Below are 21,110 nucleotides of genomic sequence, written 5' to 3'. Positions count from 1 at the left end.
CCTGTTTGCAGGTCTGGGAGGCCTAGGAGCCTGCATTTCTAATAAGCTCCAAGTGCCGTGACTGCTGCCCCATAAGGGATCCCCTGAACAGGAGAGGTCATGATTCTGAAAGGTACCTTCAAAAAGGAACAGCCTCAAAATGAGTGGCAGAGTAGGAACTTCAGCTTTGTGCACCAGCACACACAGGTCTACCAGGAATTAGCATTTAGGTTTGGTACACTTTGGCTGGGGAGAGGACAGTATACCTTGAAACCTAGTCATTTGCAATTTCCCTCATTCAGTGCTGAGTATTTCTTGGCTCAGCAAGTTACAAGGTTGAAGTTTTAAGACTTAACAAATGATTATAAAACACAGCAGTTAAATTTGAATTTCAGATAAACAAGTCACTTTTCAAACTATGTTTAATTTCACAAACTTAAACAAAAAATGACTCATTTTTGTTTGAAATTCAAATATGCTTAAGTGTGCTGTATTTTATTTGGCAAACTAGCTGTATAAAAATACAGGCCTTGAGATCCAGCCAATGAAACTTGCCATCTAATTAAAATAAAAGACTTCTGTTTGAGGCTATGTTTCTGCCTCATGGATTGTAGGACTTTTTTTCTTGAAAAGAAAATCTTACATTAATTTTCTAGAAATGGTTATGAATTGCCAGTAATATCTCAATACTTATGTGACTTGATTCCTGAACGTTTTATGTATTTCCTGTTGTTCTCACTTTAGTTTCCTATCATCTGGAAATTGTCTTCTAGAACAGATGACCCAGAAATAATAGCAGTAAGTATCACAGGCATAGATACAAATAATAGTATTTACAAAACATGTAATAAGAACAATAAAATCAAATGATCTCTGTGATTTTTTCTCCAAAGCAAATAAATATATTGAAAATATGAAGCAAATAAGTTTCTACTGGCTGCTATATTATAGACTCATGTATAATATATGACTCTTTTATATGTATGTATGTACATCTATCTATCTATCTATCTATCTATCTATCTATCTATCTATCTATCTATCTATCTATCTGTATATTTCTCTCCTAACCCCATTATCGTGTATGTGTGGTCTCTTCAGAGGTCAAAAGAGAGTGTTGCATCCCTGGAGCTGGAGTTCCAGGGAGTGTGAGTTGTCTGACATGGGTGCTGCGGATGCTGAGAAAACAACTTGGGCCCTCTCCATCAGTGCCAAGTACTCTTCACGGCTGAGTCAGCTCTCCAGGCCAGACTTTAGATTCTTCAATGTGAGAAGTAATGTTTTTAACATCTTCGTCTCAAACACTCAGGTCTTATTTTCTTCCACTGTGAAGTGGTTTTCAAAGCTGAAATTAAAATCACTCTGGGAGGTGAAAGTAAGAACATAACTGTTATTGAGCGACCTAATGAGTTCACTTCAATGCTCCCAAGCAGGGCCCAGGCAAGCACATTTGATAAATGTTCCCCCAGTGAGTCAGTGGTGACACTTCCCACTATCTTCTCCCTCATCCATATCCATCATTTCCTCCTCTGAACCTGTCTGGGGGAATCCCTCTATCAGGAATGCCACTTAATGTATCATCTTTACTTTCACAAATCACCCATTTCTGTTTATTTCCACGTCCAGATGCCCCTGTGCAGATTAGAAATCCCTTCTCACCCTGCTGTGCTGTTTTGGATATTTTCTAGTCCTCTCTTGCTGCACTTTGGAAACACAGTGGTAACCTTCTGTGGATGTATTCTTGTAGTGTCTGTCCATCTGTCCTGTTCTCTCTAGATATCCTAAAGGCTAAGGCACACAGCTGTTCGATTCTAAAATGTCTGCAGCAATGGAGGACTAAAGACAGTGGACACCTGGAGGAGATCCTTTTTTGTAACACTTGTGATCTTACATTCTTTTCGGGAATAATCACAAAAAGATGTGGGCTAACTATGAACTCTGAACACTAAAATAAAAATTACTGTTCTGGCTTTCTTTCTGTTGCTGTAGTAAAAGACTTACTGTAATGAAAGTCAGCTTAGGGGAGGGAAAGTCCATCACTAAAGGAGGGCAGGTTGGAGCAGGAACTCAAGGTAGGAGCTAGAAACAGAAATCACAAAAAGATGCTGCTTTCTCCTTAGGCTTAGTTAGCTTTCTTGTAAGGTCCAGGACCACCTTCCTATGGATGGTGTCATCTTCAATGGGCTGGTCTTTCCTCTATCAATTAATAATTAAGAGAGATGCACCCAGGTGTCAGTCTGAGATAGACAATTCCCCAGTCTAGGCTTTTCTCTCAGATGACTCTAGACTGTGTGTGCCAAGTTGACAATGAAATCAACGTAGGAAAATTATAATATGAAATAAGAAGACAGAACTGCATGTGTGCTCTTTGACTGAAAAGAGAAAGGGACGTGAGGAGGATTGCCAAGTAAGGGAGCTCAGAGGGTGCTGTGTCCTATAGTAACTGAATACAAAGCAGTACGTCCTGTGTTCTCATCCATAAAATTGTGATGCCAACAGGTTTCTCCAACTCTACTTTCTAATATGAGTGTACAAACAGGCATCAAGTGGGCTGGAGATAACGCCATGTTTGAAACAAGTGTGCAGGATTCTAAATGCTCCAAAGCCACTGTCTATATGAATGCTTGTCACAGATTTGGGGTTAAATGTACAATGGGGTGTTCTAGCATCAGCAACCATGTAGTAGTCCATTTACTGTGAACAGAAATTGAAACTATGCTGAGCTGCCATTCATGTCTACATGTTAAGGAAACCCAACAATAGGAGAATCTACTCTTCACCAATTAGCTTGGAAAACTTTTTTTCAATAGGAAATATTTTTCCTTACTTCAGTTTAGAACTTCTGGCATATAATACTATTTAAAAGTTAATCTCATTTTAATTTTTATCTAGCAATGCAGCTTGTAAACAGACAATTTGGCCTCTTCCCACTTGTACCTGTAACAGGAAAAACCCTAGGCTAAAATAAAAACAAAATGGTATAGAAAGGAGACTTAGAGTGAGTGTTAGTGTTAATTTGCAGAAAGGTTATTCTATTGTACAGTATCTTTATCTTGAGTGATATGCTATGTTCATGACTCCCTCATTCATTATTAGTCTCTTTGATGCCCTAACTAGGCATGATTATAATGATTCAGAAAGAATGCATTCAGTCAGTCAGTCACACTTCTATTGGAAACACACTGTGAAACTTAAGGCATATATATTGTGCTTAGAGAAAATCATTCATTTGCATCTAAATACTCAAAGAACAGTTAATCAATAGTATTACCACAAACCACACATGTAAGATTTGAAACTGTAGAAGATCAAGTACCCCCTGAAAACATTCAAATTATGCTAGGCCTTTCAAGAAAATGCCTTTTCCTGCTACTTAAGGGACATATTCCTGGTCTTTAGAAGCTGTCAGTGCCTGGTTTTGTGTGATGTGTTTGTCTCTTTTAGCAACTTTAATAACCTTTTCTATCTCAATGCTCCTGTCAGATCACTTTGAAAGTATTCGGTCTCACCCCTTCTTCCCTGCTTGTTTGACCTCAAAGCCTCATCTCAGAGCATTTACTTCAGAATCTTAGTGTCAAACAGACCTGTACTGCTTTCTGTGTTCTTTGACGCGACATGGACTTTCAGTAGTCTCTGCCATGCACTCAGTCCCTGCCTCACACCCTGCCAGCCTCAGAGACTTTTCATTCAATCCCCAAGTTGCTCTCTCATCAACCTGACAAGCAATTCTAGATAAACCTTCATCACCTTGATCAAAAATTATTATCTATTATGTTTTCTGATTCCATATTCTAAGCCTCTACAGCTAGTTCAGAAAAGGCCACATTTCCAGCTTTGCCAAACACAAGAATGCTACTCTAACTTCTGTTAGGAAGACGGTGCTCAGAATATTGCTAGCTTGTGGCATGCTTACAACACACCCAGGACCCACTCCTTCAATTCCCAGAATTTACCCCTGCTATTTTGCAGTTCTGTACAATTCAACCTATTTTTAAGAATTTATTCTTTCTTCTTATCCTGAATTCCCATCTCTGTTGCATACTTTTTTCTTGCCCAATATTCTTGTCTCAGTTAGTAAGTGATTTCATTCCTTTCTCATTTGCAAACTCTTTCATTCTCTCCTTCCCTTTTTCTTTCCTCCTTTTCTTCCCCCTTCCCTTTCTGCAGCCTTAACTGAGGCCAGACTAATTTCAAATTTGAGACCCACTGGTCATGCCCTGCTTCCTCTCTTCTCCTGTAACATCCCTAAAGCACTCTATACTACTTATGAACTCTTCATATTTTACCTTTCTTTTGCAGATTGATGACATATTCTCTCACGTCTTACATGTGCTTTTCATTTAAGCTGGTCCACCTTGCTGATTTGTAAACAATGAATGTTAGTGTACTGTGTCATATTTGAACATACCAATCTTTCCTCTCAGATTTCTCCTTCCACTATTATAATTTTCATATTTCTTTTCTGACTCTTACTTTCATCTCTTCTTTTTCTTTGACTGCTCCTGTAAAGAGGCTCGGCTGTGATTTGGTCATAAAATCAGATCTAGACTGCCTCTAACCCCACACTTTCCTTCCTAAAATCTTGCCTTCTGTTATTCCCAATTCTCATACTAAAAAAAGTTTCATTGATTGCACCTTTGTAGTTATCCCTGGGTCCTTTCTTTCTCATTTCACACATCTAAAGCAATAGTCAAGAGGTTCCTTCTTTATCACTAAAGAACTGTAGGGGTTTTAGAGATTACAAAACTTCTTGGAAAGTCAGGCCCTCTATCTGTAACAGTTACTGGTCTCACCTCCGGAAACAGTGAGCATTCAAAAGAACTGATTGCAAAGACTTCCAGACAGGCAGATGGAAACTTTTACTCTATCTTTAGAATTAGCCCTATTCCATTTCCTCTGTAAAGACGCAAATTCAGCTCAGCAACCGCCTCACACAGTCTCTGACAGAATCTTTAGCTGTCTTCTGAGGGTTCTCAATCGCCACAAGTGGTTTGTTATCAGACAGGCGATTTACTCTAAAGAAAAGTAATTTGCAGTGGGTGTGGAAACAAGTCGGCTCACTACTACCCAGTCAGTGGGCCAAGCGATGGGTCATAAACATTCTAGTAAAATCAAATCGGAGTTAGTGCAGCTTACTTCAACAGTAAGAGGGGCCAAGTTCCTCAAGGAACTGATCTCATAAAGTTATTTGTGTTGGGAGCACTGATGTGTTTCTAAGTCAAGAGAAAGAGAGCTGGCAGGTTTGGCTCTCATCAGCTTTGACTGCAGGGATGGAAAAAGGAGAGCTATTCTCTACCCTAAGGTAGCTGTGCACTTTAATCCACATTTTAGTCACACGACTGGGTAGCAGCCTTATAGGCTTATTTAGACTACCAAATCTAGGAGAGGACACTGTTTGAAAGTTTAGTGTGATGGCTACCAGCTAGACTAGGACAAAAATAGACCTTTGTAAATAATCAGTATATTTTGATATTTTTAATTTGTGTAACTTTGAATGAAATTAACATTCTAGCACATGTTTTATCTACTTGAGATTGAATGGTAATTGCACTAATCACATGTAAAAATAATAAGAAAATTATATATGGTGCATTGTACATTCTGTTTGACTACAGTAATCATTTTTTTCTGTGTATACATACTCAATAATTTTTTTGTTGAGGAAGCACTGGAAGTTGGGAGGGAAAAGTGATGTGGCAGATAGGGGAAGAAGTTGAGGGGAGGGAATGGGGGTAGATTTTGTCAAAACACATTACATACATGCTTGACAATTTCAATAAAATGAATTGTATATGTGTATATATATTATCTTTAAAAAGTAGTTGAAGCTAAGTGTGATAATCTATGAGTGGAATCATAGCGCTTGGGAGATGAAGGCAGGAAGACGAAAAGCTCCAGGTCACAGTTGGCTATACGAGGCCCTTTCTCAAAAGAGAGGTGGCCAGGAGATAATTATAGACACTGCACACACAAATTCTTCCCAGCTCTCTTCTTCTCCACCTTTAGAGGAAGCTATTTTTCTCTCTAATATCAATGCTTCATATTCTGCTTAAATTTTTTCCACTTGGTGAATCTTCTGCTAGCGCGTGGCACTGCCACCCTGTGGAAGCCAAGCCTGACTGGTGACTGTTGAGTGGAATGCATCTCTATCAGAGTGCTACCAATGACACTCCACTCCCTGCGGCTGGAATGCGTCCATGCCCCTCACCCATGACTCTTGGTCAATGTGTGTGGCTAGTCTGTGGCTCTCCTATTGCCAGGTCAGCCAGGCCTATGATTTCCCTTCCCTTTCTCCCACAGTGGTGAGACTATGGTTATTTAAGGCAAATGTCTGCATTTGGACTTTACAATAGTAGGTGGTTCCTTTGTAAATGTTTCCTATCAGGTTATGATTTTTTTAAAGATTTATTTATTTATTATGTATACAACATTTTGCCTCGATGTATGCCCACACGCCAGAACAGGGCACCAGATCTCAGTACAGATGGTTGTGAGCCACCATGTGGTTGCTGGGAATTGAACTCAGGACCTCTGGAAGAGCAGCCAGTGCTCTTAACCTCTGAGCCATCTCTCCAGCCTCAGGTTATGATTTTTGACATGCAATTTTTCTTTTGGTTTTTATATGAGTATTTGGGAAAAGGACGCTACTTCATTCACTGCCAACTTCCCAGAATCATTCATTAAAACCTGCTTTTGATGCTTAAAGAACTTTTGCATTTATCATTAACTACATTATGTGACTTGCCATATGCTACTTTATAAATTCATTTGGGTACAAATATTACATATGATAGTTTTATATAATAATAATATAACAATATATTATAATAAAATAATAATATTTTATTATTATACTCATCTTTCACTTGCTTAAAGATATTTTATGGTCTGAGATGAGCGACTAAAGGAGTATGTGAACACACACACACACACACGTATATTTCTTGGAGTTTAACAAAAGATACTGTATTTCCCTAAGTATCAGGGAGGACAACTAAATAGTTGTAACTTTCTCTTATTTCTTCTTGATCAAATTCGATGTAGTTGGATGCAAGTCATCTACATCAGCACATGGAGTTTTTAGTTTGAGTGAAGAATGAGTGATCCGTGCTTGTCAAGAGACTGAATGAGGGCACCTTTATATGATAAAGACACAAAGATGACTGACTCCCAGTTAAGACCAGAGTGGGAAAAATATCAGTATTAACTTTGAAAAGAAAACTGTGGTGCAAATATTTAAAAATTCCCATTCCCAAAGACAGCTTGGCAGAGAGTATGGGAGGGAAGAAAGCAGAGGTGGAGGTGAAACTGGAGTGGTAAGAGCTTACAAGGTGAGGTGACCACAGAGTGGCCAATCCCAAAGCAGCCAAATCTCTAAAGAGATTATTCAAGGAAAACTGAAGAAAAAGCAAGAACTGTAAAGGAAAACACAGTGTGGCTGGTTTGTAAGTATAAAAGGCTTCTCTTTCCTCTTTAAAGAAATCAAAGCTTTTGACTTCTCATTCAGTGTCTGAGTAAAATTTAACAGATGTGTTTGTTTAGAGGATTGTAAGAAACACCAAGGAACAATGTTCTGTGTCACTGGTTCTGCTGCTTTCTCCGGTTTCAAGTAACTCTAGAGGGAATACTCGTTTAAGTCACTCTGAGCAGTTATTTTAATAAGTCTCTTGATTGATATGCAGACTTTTCACTAAAGACAAATCTGAACCTTGCTTGTCTCACTCTGACATGAAGATGAACTCTAAGGTATTGCCAATGCTACAACTATGATAAAGATGGAAAAAAAAACATTTCCCCAAATAATACTTCAGATACAAACCTGTTCTCTGCATGGAACTACAACATTGCTTAGGTATATATGTTTTATTTATTTTCTTTTAGGTTACCTAAAAACCAATATGTTTTCATGTATTGAAATTATGCCTTTTGTATTTTTTGAGGCATATAATTCTTGGAAGAGAGGAGAACAAAAATATTCTAAATTTAAAAGAAAATATTCCCGTTAGACTATTTACATAATAAATTCCCTTCCCTTACCTTCTTTCCTCCCCTCCCCTCCCATCCCCTCCCCTCCCCTCCCTTCCCTTCCCTTCCCTTTTCTTCTCTTCCCTTCCCTTGCTTTGTCTTCCATTCTGCTCTCTCTCTCTCTTTTAACAGGTACTCACTTCCTATTTGTCTGTTAGGCAAATGCTCTACCAACTAAGCTCTACCCCTGAGAAGCTTGACAAGGGCCTTCTTTAATTCTTGAGTTCCTCTGCAAAAACACATCTTATCATTCATGAAGTCCATTGCATCTCTGGATTTTTAGGATTAGTAACTTTTCAAAATGGGCCCAAATTTACACCTTCACAGTTTCTCTTCCCAGATCCTGAGTTTATAACAAAGACCTGTCCGGGATGATTAGCTCCCTGGCTTATGTGATGTCCCTTTACAACTAGTGGGGGAGTCACCATGCTCTTCTTTTTTTCATCTCTAGAACTTCCCTTTTGTCTCATTGATTTGAGGTGTGAATTTCATGTCTTAACCCCTCTCTGTTGAGGCTATGTTCCTATATAATCAGACAGAGAATGGATTTGACTCCTTTTGTTGGGCACCATCCTGCTCATCAAACTGGACTGCAAGATGAAGAATCATATAACATGATTCTTTTCTCTAACCGTTACATACTGGCAATGCTGGGGATTGAACCCAGGCCCTTGCACATGCTGGGTTACAAAGGAACTGCACTTCAGACCCACATGATATATCTTCAAATGCCAGGTCCATGCTATGAATGATATATACTGTGATTACTTATGACTAAATTTCAATAGTCTTTACATAGGCTCAGGCAACCTCAAATTCTCTCCACATTCAGCTCTGCATAGTCAAGATTCTTGTCTAGTAGTAAGCTACCGAACCAAAGTGATGTGATCCAAGGTCAACACCAAATGAGAAAACTAAGAGAGCATAAGATGAGACATGAGATCAGACACAAAGTTAGGAAATATTGGAAATATTAACAAGGAGGAATTATTCTTTACAAATTCCCTGGGACTTCATATCACCCAGTGATGATGCATAATTATAATATGTTTATTTCTCCTGTCAAAGAAAAGCTTGTTTCATTTTCGCAAAGAACATATCACTTTTACTTCTAAGCCTGTGTCAGATATAACTTTGGCCCAGAATCAATATTCAAAAATGAATTTTAATACATGATTAACTTTTATGTCTATTTAAAATTTATTTGAATCACAATGTTTATTAAATTATTAAATATATGAATTAGCTGAAATTTGAAACTGTTAACATAGAAGTAATGACTGAAAATTCATTTGCTGAAGTTGCTTTGTTTTGAATTATAAATTACTTTGTTTATACTAAGGTTTTATTGCCTAACCATCACAAGAAAAAGTAAACTAACCCATTCATAAATGTAAGATAACCTATTTGTAAAGTAAAATGCCTTTGATTAATGGCCTCTCATGTGGTAACAAAAACCACCATTAATATCATTATTTTTAAGAAATTCCTTCATAGTTATTAGTCCCTGAATTCTAATTTTTTTAAATCTCTGAAATTAAAATTTAAAACTCTAGCTTTTGTACACTGAAAGTAATGTAACTGAAGTGTGAATATGTTGAAAACCCACATATTTCAGGAAGCAGTTTTGTGTCTATGCTTAAAATGTTTCACATGTGGACTTGATGAAAAATTAATTTAATAAAGGAATACACTGACTAGAATATGGAACCACAATTCTTTTTGAAATCAACATTTCTATGTTGTATTTGCATAACTAGGTTTATGTATTTATTTAGTAAAGAAGGATTGCTAAAGCTACAAGAAGAAATTACCCAAGAGTTGGTATGCTAAAGACGTACCCTTTTTCTCCTGACATCCAGAAGAAAGCATTGGAATATCAAAGACAAACGATGTGCTATAAAATGCCACTGTTCAGGTTTGCAAAGGCTCAATGAAACTGGAATTTTTCATTGACTTATTTATGGCAATCTTATTTGTGAAGACCTTCACTGTAGATCTACTGCCCCTACTCTGTGGTGTATGTGTGTGGGAGGGTCTGCATGAACATGTGGGCACAAGATCATGCACATCTGTGTGCCTGTGTTATATATGTATTCAGTTTCATGGTCCTAACTACTATTTACAAAAACAGGAAATAGTGATTAAGAAGGAATTTAGGAGGCTGGAGAGATGGCTCAGTGGTTAAGAGCACTGGCTATTCTTCCAGAGGACTCTGATTTGATTGGCAGCCTACAACTGACTGTAGCTCCAGTTCCAGGGCATCTGACACCCTCACACAGACATGCGTACAGGCAAAATACCAATATACATAAAATAAAATTAAAATTAAAATAAATCTTTTACAAAAAGAAGGAATTTAGTAGGAAACTCAGTGAAATATATTTTATTCATTATTTTTGATAATTCTTCCCAATGAAGTAAAATAAATAATTCATTAAATTATAAACCCTGTTTTAGTTTCAGGAATTTAAGCAAAAATATACCAGCCATCAAAGTAAATGAACGATGACAGCTATTAAATGAATTTCATGTTAATGACTACATGTAATAAGTAATCACTATGAACTCTACGGGTTGTCTCAATATACCTGTACATGACAAAATTCTAGCTTAATAGAAAAAAGTTAAGACAGAAAAAATACAGAATCCGAATAGTGTCCCCTTTTCTGTTTTATTTTACAGTGTGTGTGTGGGAGGGTAAGAGGACAGCTGTGAGGACCAAGTTCTCTCCTTCTATTGTTTGAGATTCTGGAAGAGAACTCAGATTTTTGGAGCTTGGTGGAAAGAACCTTTACCCACTGAGCCATTTTGCTGGCCCTCTCTTTTTGAAAGAGCGCTTTGTAATCTTCTTTGCTTTTGTGTTGTTATAGCTCAGTGGTGCAGCTTCTTTAACAAGGGTGTAAGCATTTCTACCACTTTGCTGTTTCACCCCACTTGCAGGCGCTCGTGAAAACTGAGTATCATCTTTTAACCCCTCTAAAAATAGAAACAAGAAATACTCTATTTCAGGGCATCGTTTCTCCCCTTGTTTTCTTGCAATTGAACTATGAAGTACTTTAAGGGCAAAATCCGTTTGTAAGAAATGTGCCACATCAATAAAGAAAGATTCGTGTTCCTCTGGAATGGTTTCTCTATTTACTATGTGGGTTTGCTAATTGTGCCTTCCCAACTCCCCAGTGTCATTCACACAGCAGCTGGAGAGTGAGGTGGCAAACTCTCCTAAACAGGCTTTCTTCCCACGCAGCAGCAGCTGGGCCCTTGCCTGTCTGTTTCTGGCTTTCTTCCTGGTGGCACTGTAGACTGCCAGGAAAAGTTGAGGGCCACAGCTGCCTGTTTTCCTTCAAATTCTCCATGAGTCCTTGTTATTCACAAATATTTCTTGGGGTAGGGAACCCACAGAGTATCCAGTGGCCCACAGGCTCTTGTGTTGCACAGACTCCACACCCCGCTGAGGAGTCCTGAGCCGGAGTGATAGCTTTGCAACCAGCTGTCACAGGGCTGAGCAAGAGGCTTTACCATCTTGTCGCTATTTTCCGTGGGATTGGACTCTGGAATTGAGCCGGAAACACACTGCTCATGCAAGTTTTAGACACTGAGGCTTCTGTCTGTTAGTATCTATTTGTGTTTAATAGGAACTACATGACATAATCTGAGCACCGTGAATATACAGTTAAAAGAATAAAGAATCATTCTCTGTGCTCTTAACGTTGATATTCTACAACCCCATTAATGCCGATACTACAGAGCAAAATGCAAAATCCTTATAGGTTTTAATCTACAACTCAGGGTGAACACTTGGGCAATCCCCGTGTGTTAGGTGAGGAAAGCCACAAAATCCCCCGGTGGTGTGCATGCTGAGGTTTCTTTTTGCTTCACCATTCTGTGATTTTGTTCACCGAAAACACTGGGCACTTTCAGGAAAGGCAGATATTTTGGTTCTCCAGAAATGAAAAGACTTTCAAAGCCATGGTAAATGTTTTGATTTTGTATTTTAAGTTTTTTTTGTGAAATTATTTTGTAGCTTCTAAATCAAGGCACGGTGCACAGTTTAAGAATGGTGGAGCAGCTTCTCCTGCTAGAGAAGTTTGCTATTTAGGCCAGCAGTATGCTTTTATTTATATATCTTACTTGCTGTTGCTTTGTTTTGTCAATATATGCCAATAGTTCCATAAAAAGTCTTAAGATAATTGTAATCACACTTACTTAAAGTACTAAACGTAGATATATCTAAAACGAATTCTTCGATGTGAAATCTCCAATTTAAACCATGCACTATTTCTCCACTCACTGCCCTATTGGCTGCATGTGGTGGGCACCTCTTGTTCACTGTTTAGGGTTGGCACACAGCAGGAGCTCAACAAGTAATAAATACATGGACTAGTAAATGATCAAAATAATCAGTTGCTTGTTAAGCTTCTTCTAATTTATTTTTCTTCTTTATCAAAACTGTTTTTCTTTTCTAAAATGAGATATGTAGAAAAAGAACCAACATTTCTTTGCCAATCTTCTTTCCCCTTCCAAGATTACTTTCAAAAACCAGTATTTTCCAATAGAAATGAAGGCGAGCTATAGAAATCAATAAAATCTGTCTAGTGGACACAATCAAAAGGAAAAATCAGAGAAAACAGTTGAGAGAGCGAGGTCGTGTTCTGCAGCCCAGGCTGGTCTTACACACACAATCCTGCCTTAGCCTCATTTGTGCTGCAGTGCAGCAAAATGCCTTTTGATAATTTGCAGTTATTTAAATTGTCAATGAGATAAATTAAATTCATTTTTGTGTGTGCATGTGTGCGTCTGTGTGTGTATGTATGTGTGTGTATTTTTTAAATGCGTGATTATTTAAAAAAGAATTCAAGCTAGTCACACTTGAAGTGATTCAAGTAGTACTTTTGGGACTACTTCAAACCCAGAAAGTCCTTCAGTCTTCAAAGGATGAATTGGTGCGCTTATCTATAGGCAAAGTCAGGACCAATGCATCATGTGAGTTCCTTTCTGAACTAAAAGTGGCACTGTTTCTATAATCTTTGCCATTGCCATTTTTATTTTATTTTTATATTTACCTTATCCCTTTGTTAGACTACTTTCTCTCTGGAAGATCTGCAGTATCTTCAGCAGGTTAAGGTACTCGTAGGTTGCACTTTCCCATTAAAAACAAAACTCCAGTATTTGGAACTAGAGAGATGGCTGAATAGTTAGAGGGCTTGATACTCTTGCAGGAAAACTGATTTTAATTCCCTGCACCTATGTTAAGCACCTCACAACTGGGTGTGATTCTAGCTAAGGAGATGTAACCCCCCCTTCTAGTACATACGCACCTACACACACACACACACACACACACACACACACACATGAGATGAATGCACATAAGCACTCATACCCATAAAATTCCAACATTTTAAAATCATATAGTCTATTTCTTAGAGTTGTGCTATGTCTTGAGTTTCCATCAATTTCTTCTTAATGCAAACCTACACAGTAGTCAAATGTGAAGTATTGCTTAAGTATGCCAAGAAAATTCAACAAAGTGTCCAGAATGATTTTTTGAAGCTTACTAATTACATTATTTCAGTTCAGATATTAATAGATTATTTTCCTCATGTTGGGGGCAAGACTGAGGATGTATCAAGGTGGTAGAATTCATGCCTGGCATATGTAAGGGCCCAGATCCAATCCTCCCATACAAGAAATCTCTAGTTTGCATAATTTTTGTTATATAATGATGTTTTCTTTGTCCAACCTTGGATTTAATTTTATGCATTATTCTTGTCAACTTTGACTTTTCTATTCTTTATTTTTAGTAAAAAATATCATAAATCACAAAATGTATGCCTGGAAATATTCAGCAATAATTAAATTTAAGGAGGAATCTTGGACAAGTGGCTCATTCCAAAAAGGTATCAGTTTGATCAAAACTTGTGAAAAATTTTAAGGTGCATTTTTATGTATTTGTCTCTATCAGATTGTTTGAAAACAATACACTGCATTTAAAATAATGTTAAAGCACATGTAGATATGACAGATTTTGATCAAAATCGAAATGTTTTAGCAAATAACAATAAAGCCAGATAGATACTCAAAGTATACGCTAACCATATAAAACTCAAAGAAAATGCTCAGTCTCAAATCTGCAGAGGGTGACGGAGGATTGTAGGTGAGACATTATTGAGAACGAGGCTATGCGCCAGGCTGAACAGAAGGATGGGGTTCCTGTGTGTGAAGACAAAGATGTAAGCCCATGGATTCGCTTGTCTGACCACAGTTTAGGGAGTGATGGCTTGCTTTATCACCTCATTTCCTTCCTACAAACAAGAAGTTTAAAAACTAATTCCAAGTAAACATCATGTAATGATGTATGCCCACAGATTATATTAAGGCTGGTACATATTTTCTGCAGAAATAAAACACATAGATAGCAGGCTAAGTAAGCCCTTGTTATCATTACTCAAATTGGAAAAATAACAAAAACAAAAACTACATAAATAGACACACATTTGGGCAATGGTTTTGGCATGGTTAATTAATTCTTTAACCTTTTGAATTCTTTTTGATAACTCTACGTTGAGGAATCTCTTGTATGGACGTAGTGTATGTCTTAACATATACATCACACTACACTTTTACTTACAGCCAATGAAGAAAAACCGTTAGAGGAGAAGGGCAGTAAGCAGTACCGCCCAGTGGTTAAAGGTTTGACTTTTTGACTTCTATGGTATTCCAGCAGATTATCAGTGTATAAACCTGACTTTTTTTTAAAAAAAAAAAAATAAAAGGTTTGACTTCTGAAGTTGGAGCATCTGCACTCAAATTCTCACTCTGTCACAGAGTGAATGAGGGATGTTAAGTAAATTATCTAAGATTCATGCCTCAGCTTCCTTACGTCTAAGATGAATATCATCCTAGGCCATAGTCCTTCATTAGGACTAAACGAGGCAATGGGGGGGGACTATATGCCTTCATCATATATGCTCATGAAAGGGCTAATTACAAAAGGAAGGAATGGTGAGAGTGTTTTGGGGAGAGGTGTTCTAAAGTGGGAGATTAGTTGTGTGAGTTTCGACTCATGGACATAGTTGCTACATTTAGTCTGTGATACAGGAAGTAAACTATTTACTGAATTTGAGGTTTCACTATACAATATACAGCAATATACATTAGGCAATACTTTGGACATCATTGAACTTTGAATAAATTGCTAAAAATAAATCTATTTTTCTATAATCAGTGAAAACAATTTGTCACAGTTTAATTGATAATGTGACACTTATTTAATGAAATCTCTCGTTGACAAACTAATGGTCCCTAAAGACCATTGGGCCAGTTCCATGTTGTGAACTGGAAATTCCATCAGTGTTACCTTCTATGGATGGCCCAAGATACACTTCACATCATGGGATGGAGAGGTTGTTCTAGTCAAGTGGGTCAAATGGAATCACCAAGGGCTTTAAAGGATGCAACAAGGTCAGAGTTAGCTGTGATGTCTGAAACAGACCATGGAATGATAGAAAGAGAGGCCAGGAGCCAAGGAAAACAGACTTTAGAAGTTAAAAGTAGCTGGGAGAAGATTTTCCCTGGAGAATTAGGATGACCTAACCCTGACAATTCCTTGATGTGGTGAGACTAACTTTGAAGTTCTGACCTTCTGCTCTGTGAGATAATTTCTGTACTGCTTTAGGCCACTAGGTTTATAGTCATGAGTTTAAGTATCTACAGTATCTACATGTTAGTATATGACATATTAAATCGTGAAATGAAGCTTTTTTGATTTTTTTTATTTCTAGGTGTGTATTAGCTTCTTCTGCTTTCTGTGTCATTTTGGTGCATAACTCAGCCCATATATAAATAGCTACTGAGTGGCTTTTAAAAGGAATAATTGATAGCTCTCCAAAGAGGTAATAATAAGATAGAAAGATGGCATTAAACCTGAGTATCAATTTGTATTGCAGTAAAGTTGCAATGTCATTAAGTGGTTAAATATCAAGTTATATAACGAAGACTTCCAAAAAGATTGATTAAAATATTAATGATATTATTTCTGTGTCCTTTTCTTTTTTTGTCTTCCCACTGTCCTAATTTTCTGCAAGTAGTTTCACTTTCATGATGGCAAAGAACATCAACATTTTCTTTATAAAGAGATAGCATTTTACAATGAAACATGGAATGTAATATAAGTAGCATCACTATATTCAATCACAGGTGCAAAAATACCAATCTAATGAATAATTAAACATTTTCAGAATCACAGATCTGTATGTTCCATGTTGTGTGGTCATCACGGGTGACTTGTTAAAAAGCACTGGCTAGCTTTAATAATGATACTGCTACAAACATCCACTGAGCAGTTACTGTGAAATGCATGACCAGAACAGCAGGTGACTTGGAGATAATGGGTTTTAGCAGCTTCTGGCAATCAGTTCAACAAAAAAGCCAGAAGACTGATTCGTCTTCCATTTTATATGGAAAAATGAGTTATTTCTGAAACTATGGCTGTTTGTTGTTGGAAAAGTCATTCCAGCTTCTTTAGCCTCATTCTTTCTCTGTTAGATATGAGAGTATAGGATTAAGTTGACCATAATATTCCCCATAGCCCTATTAGTCTATAAATGTGTGACTATAGAACACTGCATACACAATTAGGATTATAGCCTCAGAATATTAACCAAGGAGACTAATTCAAAAAGACAAATTTAAAAAAAAAAATCTCTTGGGTTTTTCTGTCTCATTTTGCCATCATATAGGTGCAGCCGTGGCCATGAGTGAGCTTCAACCACGTCCATTGCAGTGACACCGTGAAACATGCTGCTAATGCCCTCAGCATCAGTTGCTTCACGGCATCTGCTTTTTGACAACATCAGAAACTAAACTGCAGTGTACTAAAAGATACAAACACGTGTTGGCTTCAGGCTGTGGTGGCCTGATGCCGGGCTGGTCAGCTGAGACTTGCAGCTTGTCACTTGTCAGCTCTTTAAGGAATGTATTCAGAACCTCGGGTAAGAGGTCCACATTCTTCTAGGAAAATCAGACATATTAAAGCAACTTAACAGCTTTCCAAGTAAACAAAAGGCCTGATGCATGCCCAATAGCTATGGGGTGAAATGAGGATACAATGTCTGGAGTCTGCCTTAAATGAAATTTCACTCTAACTTTGAAATGTCCATAGATATTTACTATGCATTTTTTATTTTTTATTTTAGGAAATATTGATAACATGCCTGTTCTTTGAAAAAGATTTCAGTTACTTAACTTAGATTTTAAGGAATTTATGAGTCTTGTAGGGTATAATAATCACACACAGACTGAGTGCTAATACAAACCAGAAAGATAAATGTCAAAGAAAGACAGGAGTGAGAGAAGAATCAAGTCCACATGTTCTGTCATGGAGATGCATGAAGAAAGATTACATGGTGCATGTCACTGAAGGCTGCTGGACACCCAAAGATAAGAACCAAGGTGGAAGGAGACAGATTTGTTGATGGAAGAAACAGAATGAATGCTTTTTTTGCAGGGATAGGGTTTGGGACATTCAGGGTATATCTGGAGAAGATAAGAATAAAATATGGTAATTCCCACTCCAGGCTGGAGAGCCATGGCAGAAAGATGGACACAATGGGTAAAATCTGGATCTCAAATGCTTTGAATAGCCACATAAGGAGACCACACTTTATTCTATAGATAAAAGAGAGCCATTTGGGACTTTGACACAATTATCTAATTGATCTACACTCAGCCATCCCTATTATAGGCGCCAATGGTAATTCTCATCCTGTTATTGTGAAAGCATTATAATTTCTCACTCGACAATAGAATGAGAGTCCAGACTGTTTTCCCACATATTGTGCAGTGAATTCAAATTCAACTCTCACATGTCTGAAAATCTGCAAAGAAGGTTCTCTGTGTCCTCTGCACTTCAGTATTGTCCACTGTTGGAAGAGGAATCTTCCTGTAAGATGCTACCATGGAAGGTGCAGCTAAGAGGGACTGATTGTATCTAGTGGTTTTGAGGCTCCCCTGGTCCAGCCTTCTAGACCCCCATGTTTGTCCATGGGCCCTGTGCATACTCCATGTTTCTTATGGCATTGGAGTTAAGCCTAAATTCTGTGTAGGACAGAATAGCATCCAATCAATCTTACTGTGGATATATGGGTGCGCATTTATGCAGAAATGAATAAATACATGTTATACGCCATGGTAGTATCACATTGTAGCTCAATTTTATACCTATCATTTTGCAGCGGAAGCTGTATTTTCTCTTTATTTTACAAGCATTTTGAGAACAGACCTACTTTATTGTCTTGTATACACAGCCAATTTTCAATGAATATTTATTTATCAATTTATTCAAGTCCTCCTGTTTCCAGATTAGGCTGGATTTCCCCCAGGGTAGGAGAACAGCTGGTTAACATATTTGGTATAAGAGGACTGGAAAGTGTGGTTTTTATTTTCCCTTAGGTCTCTAAAGGGAAGATGGCTTGTTTGTTTAAGAGCTTCAGAGATAAGAGGTCTGACCTCATCATCTGAAAGTAATCTATCAGTGTGGACGTGAGTGGGTGCAATGCGTGTGACATCAGCCAGCCTGACACTGACAAATCATGTGCCAAACATTAAAGCCAGGTGGTGTTTGCTAGTTCACACAGCCCATCCTCCAGTACGGCTTTCATGGCCGAATCTGGTACTCACCTCAATGAAGAAGATGCTGGCTGCTGATGTTGGGTGGTGATACATATAAACTGTCACCAGAATGGCTGCTGCTATAATGAGGATCAGGATCAGGATTCCAACAATGAGGCCGGCGTGAAGGCTTCCTCCTTTCTTCTCAGCTGCACTGTCGTCTGTAGAGGCTGAAAGAAGATTCCAGTTGTCAGGTCCGTCATATGTGTGCCCTTAAACTCAATTTTCTTTTGTGGAAAATTTGTGTATGCAAGCAAGTAACACTGAATATTTATCATGTTAGTTCAGGCTTGTGTGTGTGTCCAAACAACTTATGTCTGAAGTTATTTAAGCAACAAAACCCTTAATATTAATGGCTAAAATAAATTTAATGTTTTCAGTGATGCTGGTAATCGAACCCATAAACTTGTGCATGTTAGGCAAGCACCCTACTGTTTAGCTACATCATCCCTATAGTAGAATATCAATTTCTAGTTTAATAAACACAACTAGTAGCCTTTTAGGTATGTGTGTATATGTTTATTTGTGTGCATGTATGTATGTAGATGTATATGATCTTGTATGCTTATAGATGTGGGGGCAGGCAACTTCTTTAATTGCTCTCAGCACTGCTTTCGAGAAAACTTTAACTGAAGCAGGCTAGTTGGCTAGACGGTCTGGGTATGTCAGGACTACAATCACAGGCTTATCTCTACATGAGGGATGGGGATCTGAATATCCTGACTAAACCTTCTCATGAAGCCCTATTTGATTAGTCATTTATACCCACCCAAACTGTGAGAAAAATCTCAGATTCTGTTTAACTTACAGTAATTTAACCCCAGCTCTCTGTCTCTCCAAACTGACACTGCTGTTGCTCCAAACTGAGTGCCTTTCAAAATCTCTCTCATATTCTGTATGGAATTTTCCATAGATGAGCATTACTTTTTTCCAGTTGGCAACTCAGACATTTCCACAGAGTCTATGCATGTACCTCAAAGCACAATTCTCAAAATCTGTTTTAAATGGAAAAGCTTTTTAGAAGCATAACAGGTGGAGGCAAAATGACACTTGAAGAGTTTTATTACTTTCTAAAGGGGAAACTACAGCACATGAAAAGATTCCAGTATGCCACCGCCTGGTATCATTTTCTCTAAATTTAATAAGGTATGTGCCTCTGTAATACCAGCTTTCTGAGTTCATGGATAGAAGAATTTAATTTCCAATGTAATGATAATGCAAGCAAAAGTCAATCAACCACATAAAATTATCTAGAAAGGGTTTAAGATTCTGCAGCATTGCTGGCAGCTCAGGCATTTGGAGATCATCCTCCATTATGTGTTGCAGGTAAGTGCATGCTAGTATATAATGTGATTGGTAGTTTTGAGTCATTAGCTAATTCACAAGATGGACAGATATTCTGGAATACTGGGTCATAACCTTTATATTGGCAGGCCTTCTCTGTGTTATTAATTACCCCTTGCTGCTATGTTTAAGTGTCTTCCTATTAAATGACTTAATTGAGATTTTTAGTTTGCTTGTTTTAACTTTAAGAATTTGTTAGTAAAATCAGATATGGTTTTCTATCAGGATAAGTGGGTGATCTGAACTTACAGAATTCTAGATAAAATTCTCATAAAATCCTTCACACTCTCTTTAGTTTCCTTCCTTCCTCCATTATTCCTTCCCCCTTATCTTATTCCTTCTCAGTCTCTCTCTCCTTTCCTTCTTCTGCTTTTCTCTTTAACCTTCTCTTTTTCCTTTCTTCTTCTCTTCCTCCCTCCTCCTTCTTTCTTCAGCAGTAGGTCCTAAAATCAGAACTTGACCTTAGATCTCCATTCATTTCCCATCATCATCATTTGCTCTTTGCTTGACTTTTGGTATCTGTGAACCTCCTCTAAATCCTAATATTCAAAATTTTAGAGTTCTTTTCCTACTGTTACATAAATTAACTAGAAAAGAATATTAAATTTAAAGAGTAATTCATTGTAGAAAGTTTCTTTGCAATATACATACATACTTTATCTATGTTGTATATATCTAATCTTCAACTCTAAGACATAAGCATCATTATTTCCACCTTTTAATGGCTGAGGTAACTGAGACACCAGGAAATTAAGAAATGTATTAAAGTTGCAAACAGCTTTTCTCAAACAGGGCAGGCTGCTGGTAAACCCCAGCTCTGACCATCATTTCCTCAGCTAACACTGAGCTCTTACCACTTCTTTTCCTTCTTATTTGGCATCATGAGTCTGGCACAAAATTCTGGAAAAAATCTGGTAATTTTAAGTAAAGGAAAAATAATTTAAAAGACAGTTCAAAAAATAGTTTCGTGCCAATAACAAATGTGGAGGTTGTGCCTCTCCTGTGACTTCTCCTAGGCTTTGCCAGTATCTCTCCTGCGACTTCTCCTAGCCTTAGCCAGTATCGCTTCTGTGACTTCTCCTAGGCTTAGC

General features: G+C 37.7%; 1 protein-coding gene across 1 annotated transcript in view; it reads right to left on the bottom strand.

Annotated features, from left to right (window-relative positions):
* Positions 1-21,110, bottom strand: part of Plxdc2 (plexin domain containing 2) — a 403,081-nt gene that overhangs the window by 7,374 nt on the left and 374,597 nt on the right. Inside the window, exon 13 of the mRNA XM_050152598.1 lies at positions 18,685-18,845. Coding sequence (XP_050008555.1) covers positions 18,685-18,845 — 161 coding nt within the window. The remainder of the gene's footprint in view (positions 1-18,684; positions 18,846-21,110) is intronic.

The sequence above is a fragment of the Alexandromys fortis genome, unplaced genomic scaffold, assembly GCF_014885135.2.
Source record: "Alexandromys fortis isolate MF-2015 unplaced genomic scaffold, M_Fortis_MF-2015_v1.1 scaffold_54, whole genome shotgun sequence".
In the NCBI taxonomy this organism is placed as follows: domain Eukaryota; kingdom Metazoa; phylum Chordata; class Mammalia; order Rodentia; family Cricetidae; genus Alexandromys; species Alexandromys fortis.
The sequence above is the reverse complement of the archived record's forward strand: the minus strand, read 5'-3'. Positions and strand labels throughout refer to the sequence as shown.